Raw genomic sequence first — 9,940 nt, 5'->3', positions numbered from 1 at the left:
CTAGCTTCAGCCATCGACTGGCACCTCTTTTAGTCATTTCCATAGTACAAAACGTTCCTTTCCTGATTTGCTGCGTGTTTGTGGGGAAGTTTTAACTCATTTTGCACTGTGGTGCCAGGTCACGGTAATTAAAATCACCCACAGCTAGCGAGTTTGGTAACTCGATGGGTTAACAGAGCTGTGTTGGAAGGATTAGGACTGTATGACACTAAGAGACCAGGAATATGACATTCATATTCGTCCATGGCCAGCACAGATTCATAACACGAATTCCATTGACATCTTTAGGATGTGCAATAGTTATTAGTGCATCTATCGTCTCCTCCCAGCTTACTACAAGAGAGAACAAGCTATTCTCCCTGGTGCCAAATCTTCAGACTTCAATGGCGTTAGTGCTACAGTACATTTAGAGTTTGGTGTCTGAAGGCCCGACTACTGTTACAACGGTTACAGTTAAGACTAAGGTCTTTTGGGGGTGTCTTTTGTGTGGGGAGGAAAAGAGATGGAGACATTTGGATGGCGGGGAAGCTGAGACACTGAACACGGCTCCATGCAAAACGCTTTCTTCGAGAGGAACAGAAAAGAATGAAAGGCTAACTCTAAAACCAGGTCCTGGTCGGTGTTAAAACTAGCTACAGTACACTTGGGTTGGGTGCGTGACTCCTCTAGAAGAGAGACTTCAGCTTTGGTCGTGCTTAGCATCCCTTAACACCCGCGGGCGCCGCGCCGGGGCGTTACGCGCTCTCGGCCGAGCCGCGCTTCGCGTGCGCCGGGGCCGGGCCCTCACCTCGCAGGTTCCTGAAGTAGAGTTTGAGCTTCTGCGGCTCCGTGATGCGTCTCCTGGCGAAGTCGGAGCGCGGGTGGCCCTGGGCGCAGTGGTCTGTCTGCAGCAGGTGGAAGAGGCTCGCCATGTTGGGGCCGATCTTCTCCATCAAGCTGTCCTTGATGGTGCTCACGGTCTCGTCGTCGCACTCCAACAGGCTCCTCACCAGCTTGTTGTAATACCTGCACGAGAGGTACCGGCGGTTATGCCGAGGCAGCTCCAAGGGAGAGGGACATGGAGCTGCTGCGATGGATTCAGAGGAGGCCACAAAGATGCTGAGAGCAATGGGCTTGTGTAGCCTGGAGATGAGAAGGCTCCTCAAGGGGAGACCTTAGAGCAGCTCCAGTGCCTAAAGGGGCTGCAGGAAACCTGGAGAGGGGCTTGGGACAAGGGCCTGCAGGGACAGGCCAAGGGGAATGGCTTGAACCTGCCAGAGGGGAGACTGAGATGAGCTCTTAGGCAGAAGCTCTTCCCTGTGAGGGTGCTGAGGCGCTGGCCCAGGGTGCCCAGAGAAGCTGTGGCTGCCCCATCCCTGGCAGTGTTCAAGGCCAGGTTGGACACAGGGGCTTGGAGCAACCTGCTCCAGTGGAAGGGGTCCCTGCCCGTGGCAGGGGTTGGAGCTGGATGGGCTTTAAGGTCCCTTCCAACCCAAACCGTTTGGTGATTGTATAATCCTATGAAGACGAAAGAACCAAAGGCAGGAGCTGATCTCAAGCAACAAAGCTCAGAGAATCAGGTTTTTTAAGTCATGCAGGGTGTGTTTGACATTGATTTTTGGCAGTGCACAATGTACATATTCTCACTGCATCTAACAAATGCCCTGGACTCCAAGATGCTCACATACGTGCTCAAGACAGAGAAGGAAGCAGAAGTGATTTTGATGTTCCCTTGCTGCATTGGGAAGCAGGTGAGAGTGAGGAGCTAAGAGAAGGAACTGACTTCAGTGTGTGGTTTACTCTCCGCTAAACAACCTGAGTTTCTAGATCTTTAGGAACAAAAATAATTGCATCTGCCCATCACCAAACCACATCACAGACTAAGCAGATCACTGGTCTGCGGCAGTGCAACCCGTCCTACAAACGTATCCATCCCTGTGGCACCATTCCCATTCATCCCTCCCTCTTCCCTCCGTGCACAGCCTTTAGCAAGGGACCAGAAGAGGGAGAAGCAGGTCAGAGCCTGACAGATGCATGTATTCCCTGGGGATAGATCCATTGGACACACAATCAGTGACCGTGCATTTAAATCACAAGTGAGGACCTTATGCTCTGCCTTGTTGCCTGCCTGCCTCCTCTCCAGCCTGCTGCTGCATTTTCGCCTTCCAGCAGCCTGGAGCACACGTGGAAGTTTAGATTGGATCTAAGGAAGAAATTCTTTACTGTGAGGGTGCTGAGGCACTGGAATGGGTTGCCCAGGGAGGTTGTGAATGCTCCATCCCTGGCGGTGTTCAAGGCCAGGTTGGACAAAGCCTTGGGTGCCATGGTTTAGTGTGGGGTGTCCCTGCCCATGGCAGGGGGGTTGGAACTGGATGATCTCAAGGTCCTTTCCAACCCAAACCGTTCTATGGTTCTGTGATTCCTTGCTGCAGGAAGGAGGGAGCCAGGAGTTTGTGCTGATCTGTTTGCCCAGCTGAGCAGAGAACAGCGCTCAAAGGAACGCTCCTCCACAGGGCAGGGAGAGCAAAGCTGGCGAGTGGGAGCTCCCCGTACAGGAGAGCATCTTCCTAGGGAGAGAAAGGGGGGAGAAGAGGAGCGGTCCCGTATCTGCTGGGCTACTCCTGCCTGGGAGGACGTTGGGAAACTTATTTTAAGCCTTTAAGGTCACGGTGACATTTTTCCACCAGAGCAGAGAAGAGAATAACCCGCAGGTGGAGGAGGGGAAGGAAGAGGGAAATGAGAGCTCACATTCAAACTCTTTCCTAGCTCTCAGCTCTGGCCTTTAGAGCAGCCAGTGGAGGTCAGGTGAGGTTAAAGTTTCTGCTGCTCTTGAAGCACAAAAGGACCAAGCGTTGGCACGGGGGAGCACAGTGCAAGCACGGCTTGGCAGGGCTGATATTGAGGCCTGAAGTGTGCACAGTGGTTGATGATGAATCCATCTGTGCGAGCCACACATCCAGCTCAAATCAGTTCCAGCCTAACAGGACAGGAGGAGCAGATCCCATCCACCTTCCTCTGCTGCGCTGCCTCCACCTCCTTCATACAGATAAAGCTTGGTGGTTTCCATAGCCGGAGCTGCAATCGAACAGCTTGCTAGTGCCTTAGACTGCAAGCCAAGGCAACAAGGCTTTCCTCTCCTCCTGCTCCTGCCATGAGATTAAATCACAGGAAGATGCTATGACCTTTAACTACTTCCTCTCAGTGTCCCAGGCCAAGTGGCACATTCTTATTCTGTGGCTATGTTGGGACAGGGGCTGGGAAAGCAGGATGCTTTAGGAGACCTCAATGTAAACTATTAGCTGGGAAATCCTGCTGCTTTTGTTACTCAACATGTCATAATATCCTCTGGCTTCAAGAAGGGCTGGCGGCGGTGGGGGAGGAGTTCCCTCTGCCTGGGGAGACAGCAGCTCCTGCTCAGGCTTGGTCCTTTGGACCAACACGTACAACGCTGCTGCTGCTACCACTGCATCCCCATCGCCCAAGCGGGCACGCGTCCTCCTTCACCCTAGTGCCCCCATGGCCCCACCAAAGGCTGGTTTAAAGCTACGGTCCATCAGATTAACCTGAACTGCTCTTTCTGATGCCACAGGGCTCTGTGCTCCTCACCCCAGCCCTCAGGTGAACGCTGAAGCAAACCTCTTCCTGATTTGCTTGGGGGAAGAGGGGAAAGACACAAATGTACTTTTCACCTTCCCACATGCAGGATTTTCTGGATATAATAACTACAATAGAGTTTGCCACAATGATACTGGTCAGAGATGCCACATCCATTCATCACTTGCATACCTGTCCTAGGATAGGCCTGGAGGTTTCAAATGCTTCTAGATCAAGTCAATCAGCCACCCCAGAGGAGCTGTAGCATTCATCACAGCCAGCCATCATGTTAAATTGCAGCTTGGTCTGTTTGCACTCAAATTCTAGAGCATATTTACACAAAGTGCTCAAGAAGATCCCTTTTATCCCGATCACAAGACTCAGCACTGATTGTTCCAGGATTTAGAGGAAGAAATCCCTGCCCTTGCAGCATGACTGCGCAGACTGCAGCAGCTCGCTGGAGCCTCTCTCTGTCCCTTGTCCTTGGAGGATGGGGACAGGGCAGTTCAGCGCTCAGATAAAGGTGCCAGAGAGCAGCACAACGTGCCTGTTTGTGCAGGCAAGAAGGAACAGGGCTGAAGATAACCCTAAAAGAGACCTTTAAGGACACCAGACTATCCCTAGAAATATGAACTACCGGCCCACGGCAGAATAAGCTTACACAGGAGCAGGTTTGCTGATTCTCTTTAAGCTTTCCTTATGCTTCATATTGCCATGGGCAAGTTCTCATTTGCTGGGTGCCAAATAAACCAAGGCAGGGGGTGGCTGCAATGTGAAGGAGTGAAGGAAGTTGCAAGAGGTTGTAAAGCTCTGAAGTGCTCAATGTGCCGGAGATGCTACATTGATAGAACCGGGTTTGGCATCGGAAAGCTCTGCTTACTGTTATTCTGCATTCAGACTGAAAGAACCAACATTTAAACGTACTCCAGGCTTTGAAGCAATGTATGCCCAGTTCATGTTAGGATTCTCCCCTGGAGATGTTTCCCAATGTATTCACCAAAGGGAGAATCAGAGGAATGCTGGTAAAACTGAACAAGGACTCGAAAAGACAGAGAGTGCTGCTTAGCTTGAGCTATGAGAGGACTTTAAGAAGTGAAGCCCATTTGGTTCCTCTCATTTCTTTCCCATTATTGCATTTGATGGATTTCAGCTGAGGGAAGCTCCACGTACCGGTTTGAGAACTGATTCGGAAGCTGGACGACCTCCGTGATGGCTTCAGGGTTCCTCTTGGCGATGCCACACATGTCCAGTTTGCTGTAGCACTCCTCTTGCACCTCGGAGATCATCCTTTGGAACGTGGAGCACCTCCGGATGGCCAGGAACACCTTGGACGTAACCCCGTTTGCGATGCATTTCAAGCTCTCTTTCACAAAAGCTTTTCCCTGGAAACAGAAGAAAAACCTTAAACTACAACAGATTTCACAGCAAGGGATGTATGGAGATACTCCACTGTGCCTGGCTGCTATTGGTTACCCCTGCTGCAATTATAGCCCTGCTGGAGGTCCCTTACCAGGCAGGGCAGGGAACTGGACCCTAAAAGCCCAAGGATGCTGTGGCTGCCCCATCCCTGGCAGTGTTCGAGGCCAGGTTGGAGCAAGCTGCTCTAGTGGAAGGTGTCCCTGCCCGTGGTTGGAACTGGATGAGCTTTCAGGTCCTACCCAACCCATTCCATGAGCCTGTGATAATTATTGCATCGTTTTCAGCCACAGCAGTTTCAGTTGGGACGCACACGTCCATAGAGGACAGAGGTTCCCAAAACATTCAGGCAATGGAAGTCATTGCATGAAGAGACCTAAGAGGGCCAGCACCAGGGATGGGCCAATCCTGCCCGCTGGGATGGGGCTGGACCACTCACCACACACCAGCAACTGAACGCATTTGGTTCACTGAGACCTCAGGATGCTTTAAGAGCCTTTGAGGTTTGTCCTGGGGAGCGAGAGCAACATGTTGGGAAGAAAGCAGAGAGGAAGAGAGCCCTTGGCACAGCCAGTCCCTCTGATATTATCCTATTTATCCCACTGCGAGCTACCGCAGCCGTGGAGAGGCTGATGTGGCTGTGCGTTCCCAGGCCCAAAGACTTCCAATGCAAACCCCAGCCCTGTGCCAGGTCACACAGTCAGGAGCTTTACTTTGTTAGAGGAACGCTTCTACTTCCTCCTGAAGAGGAAACTTCGCTCTCCGCCCCGCGGAACGCTCCCTGCCAAGTCCTCGCACACAGCACGTGGAAAATGCGCTGCAGAAAATAGCCCCGAAGGATGCGTTTGTAGCCAAAAACCAAAGTGATGGCTCAGAGGAGGAGCTGAGCAGCAGGAAGGGCTGCAAGAAAGGAAGGGTTAAGCCTGCACAGACCCCATCCCCACGAGAACACACAGATTAAGGTGCAAGGCAATATTATGTCCCCTTTATACTGTACCTGAGTGTCGAATTTAGCAGCACTGTACAGGAAGGACTTGCAGATGTCATACATGCCATCCGTGTCACACGTGGAGTTCTCCAGGCAGGCAAAGGCCCCGCAGCCCACCTGAAGGGCACTGTTGAGGCAGCGAACCACCTCGGCTGCGGAGAGAGGAACAGGCACAACATGATGCACGCACCCGATGCCATCGACCCCTCATCCAGTGCTAAGCACGTCGTGCCCAATGCTGTCAAGCGGCAGCCTGATTGCTTTGAAAGGCTGGAGGGAGAGGTGGAGAAAAGAGCATAAAAGCGTTGCTAAAGGGAGTTGTTAACTGAAGATCACCACCAAATCGAGGGATGGAAACTGCAACTACCGACATCTTCCATCAGTTACGTACAGATTAACAGAGGCAACATCTCAGTGGAGACTCACAGGTCCATCCCAAGCTAACTCTGACTGCATGCACCCATTCAGACTCCCTCTAAAGAAGGCACAAGTGATGAGGATGGGCCCATGAAGAGCCCTGAGTGGTGAGGTCTTCTCCACAGTCTTAGACCAAAGGGAGGTCGGAGCAGCTTGGCAGCACCCGGTTCACAAACCTCCTTTAGAAACGAGACTGAAGTGATGGCAACTGCCAATAAACTGCCACGAAACCTGCACGTCTGGTGAGGACGTGCTGGGGTTGTGGCCCTGGGGGTATCTAAAAGGCATAAAGAAGCTAAAAAGATCTTGGTTTGTGTGTCAATCATCAGCACAAAGGACTTGAATGAGCAGCTAAACACTAACCTGGTACCCAGCAGCTTGCAAGCACAGCCTAGAAGGGTCACATCGCTGAAGACGCGCAGAGAGAAGGGGCATTTGGGCAGGAAAAGTTAAAGGTAATGAAGCTGGCCATGTACAATTTACCCCCTTGAGGCAGTGGTTAGGCTGAGCAGGAGGGTATCCATGTCACCCTGTCCTTTTTAGTGCAGATATTGTGCATTTTAACAATGAATCAGCAGTATTGCCACATGAGTGCCCTGAAATTAGGAGGGATTAACCTTTTTGGGGAAGCTGAACATCCGTCCCCTTATGTGCCCGTGCAAGGCACGGTCACGACTTTTGCAGCTCATGTTACGAGGCATTCTTTAGGAAGAAATGCAAAGCCCGTGTCTCCCATCGCGACGCGAGGTGTGGGAAAAGTGAGGGTTTGCATCCAGTGGAAGGGAACAACACCTTCCCGAGAGCGAAGTTGTAGCCCAAAGACACATCCAGACAACCGGGAGCTTCACAGGGACGCAGGAGAAAAGAGAAAGCATTTGAAGGGATCACCCCATCAACCCCTCCTCATTCTCCACTCCTGCTTACGTGCCTGAAGGGAGAAATATTGAGTCAGCTCATCCTCTTCCCCAGTTCATAACCTCCCCATCGCCCAAGCCATTCCCAGAATTATGTTTCCACAGGTTCAAATTAGAACTTTGCTTGCAGCAGACTTAGTCTGCATTAAGCTTTTATTGTTTTAGGCACGGTGCAATAGTGAGACCCTATGTTTCTATAGCAACCAAATACAAAAGGAAATTGAGCAAACACCCTAGGATAATGCTGCAGAGCCTTGCAGAGCTAAAATAAGCTCCAAATTAAGAGACCTAATATCTTTTCTGTATAGTAGGAGACAGATTCTTAATCCCCATTGTTCAAGACAATGTGTCCAACTTATCTTAAGCATCTCTAGCGCACAAAGTGGAGCCATCCAGAGCCGGCTTGCCAGCAATTTTTCTCTCCATTGTAAAAGCAAGTTTGCTAAATATCACCATTGGGTTTGCTTTACGGTACCACCGGACTGAGAGCAAGCAGGCTTCGGGAAGCAGCGTTAGCAAGGGACAGTTTCTAGGTTACTGCATGCTTCAAAGTCGCATTTCTCTCTGCCCCTCTCTGCCCAGGCAGATGTTTGGCAGAACAATGGTGCCGTCCAACTGCCACGGATTTGTATCAACTTCCTCAAAAGCAAGGAATTTAACACCCAAGTACGGCTGCAACTGGGGAGGAGAGAAAGAGACATGCAAGCAGGGGGAGAAAAAGTACATGGAACTCATTTAGGAGCTGGGGGAGGAGGAGAGAGAATGGATTGCATCCTGCAAGCAGCTCACACACCGGTTCCCTGCCCCAGCTCCTGAAAGGAGAAGATTCCTTCTCCAGCTCTGCACCAATATCCTCCTGATTCAGCCCCTTAAATTCAGATTGCTTCCTACCAGCCATTAAGTTTATAAGCAAAAAAACCAAAAAGGCGAAAAAGAAAAAAGGAAATAAAAGAAGAAAGAAAGGAAAAAATCATCAGCAGAGAGATCTGAGACAGTTCAACACGTCAGGGTTCAGGCTCAAAGCCCTCCTTGCTGGGTGTTACCTGAGTTCTGGGCTGCAACCCTGGGTTTCCTGGGGCTCACAGAGTCATTCTGTTCAGCTTCATAGGATGCGGATGCACTGATCACCAGCAGCAGGAGAAAGCCAGACTTTAGGAGCATTCTCTGACAAGTTTCCGCTAAGTGTGGTTTTTTTGGGGGTGGGATTTTTGGCTTTTTGGGTTGTTTTTTTTTTTTTATATGGGTGTATGTGTGTATCCCTCTCTCTTCTTCCACTTCGGCTCGAGCAAAGATGTGGATCTGGATACGCGCTCCCAGGCAGAGACAGCAAGGAGTCGGCTGAGGCTCAGGGACGTGCTGCAGCCCGGCTCTGTCTGGCCCCTCTGGCTCCTGCTCGCTGGGGGACCAGGAGCGGTGCCGAGGGCTTTTATAGCCGCCCTTATCGGTCCCCCCGCGGGCTGCGGAGCCAATGGGGAGGCGCTGGGCAGAGCCAATGGCAGAATGGACTCATTCAAGCCCCAGAAAACTGCAACTTCACAGGAAGAATATTTTCCAGCCAATTAAAAGTACCTGCCAAACAACAATAACCCCAAAGTTAATCCTTGGGGTGGGGAATGGGGAGGGAGGGGGGAACGGGATGACTCCCTATGGATAATTAAGCTCGAGGAAATGACAGCGCAGCCCGAAATCCTCCCGCCCCCCCCAAAGAACAAATCACCTGCCCTTTAAGAAGAGAGGTTTTCCCATCCGTCTGCAGCTATTCCAGCCCTTGGGAAAGGGGGATTCGCATGGGGCTGGCCCCGAGCCCCCGCGCAGTGGGGCAGCTCCGTGCCTGCCCCTGGCCCCCCGGAAAGGCAAAGGGGACGTACCTGTGTGCGTGCAGACGGGAGGCATCGCCTCTTGCCTGCCAAAGCACGTGTGCGCAGCCCTGAACCCACGTCCAAACACACTGCACCTCACGTAGGCACATGCAAATACCCTCTCGGTGCCTAAAACCCCATTCCTCACACACCACACTCCTTATCTTCCCCTTCCCTTAACAAAACCCTGCTTCCATACCCTGGCCTTCAGTGGAGTTTGGCTGCTTCTTATTCCCAGTGAAGCTCAAGGACCAACTTTTTAGGTGTTTGGTGGTTCCCCCCCCCCCCCCCAAATTCAATCCTGTTCTTCAGATTTCATAACGGGAGGAGGCACCCTAATGCTTGGTTTAATCTTCATGTTAATAGGCACATAATGAGGATTAACACACTAGAGAACTGATTCTCCTCTATACCAGAGACAATTTCTGGCTCTGAGCATTTAGGGGATGAAAGTCTAAGCCTTAGAGCAGAAAGGAAACTGGGAAGGTGCACAGAGAAAGGAGACTTAGAGATAAAACATTAGAAGTTCCCACAGCTTAGAATAAGCCAAAAGAGTTCAAAATCGTGTATTATGGCTCAGAGACAAGAGAGCTGCTTTGGGATCTTGATCTCACTCAGCCATCCCCAGGATCTTCTCTAGTGAAGGAGAAATACTCTCGTCCCTGTGGTGCCAGGCAAGGAAAAGCAGCTTGAACAGACTCCCACATCCATCCATGTGTACGAGGTCTGTTTGCATGAACCATTCCTACAAACCTCATGGAAGTGGAGGCGCA

The 9,940-nt window shown here is 51.2% G+C and overlaps 1 protein-coding gene across 1 annotated transcript; it reads right to left on the bottom strand.

Moving 5' to 3' along the window:
• Positions 1–734: 734 nt before the first annotated feature.
• On the bottom strand, positions 735–8,788 carry STC1 (stanniocalcin 1; the record flags this gene model as incomplete). The annotated part of the gene is made up of 4 exons (XM_080634359.1): positions 8,352–8,788; positions 5,987–6,129; positions 4,744–4,955; positions 735–1,005 (listed from the first exon to the last, which is right to left on the bottom strand). The coding sequence occupies exons 1-4, from the start codon at positions 8,467–8,469 to the stop codon at positions 735–737; spliced, it is 744 nt and encodes a 247-aa protein (XP_080490485.1). The 5' UTR covers positions 8,470–8,788.
• Between the last annotated feature and the right edge of the window lie 1,152 nt (positions 8,789–9,940).

The sequence above is a fragment of the Psittacula echo genome (assembly GCF_963264785.1).
Source record: "Psittacula echo genome assembly, chromosome: 25".
Classification (NCBI taxonomy): domain Eukaryota; kingdom Metazoa; phylum Chordata; class Aves; order Psittaciformes; family Psittacidae; genus Psittacula; species Psittacula echo.
The sequence above is the reverse complement of the archived record's forward strand: the minus strand, read 5'-3'. Positions and strand labels throughout refer to the sequence as shown.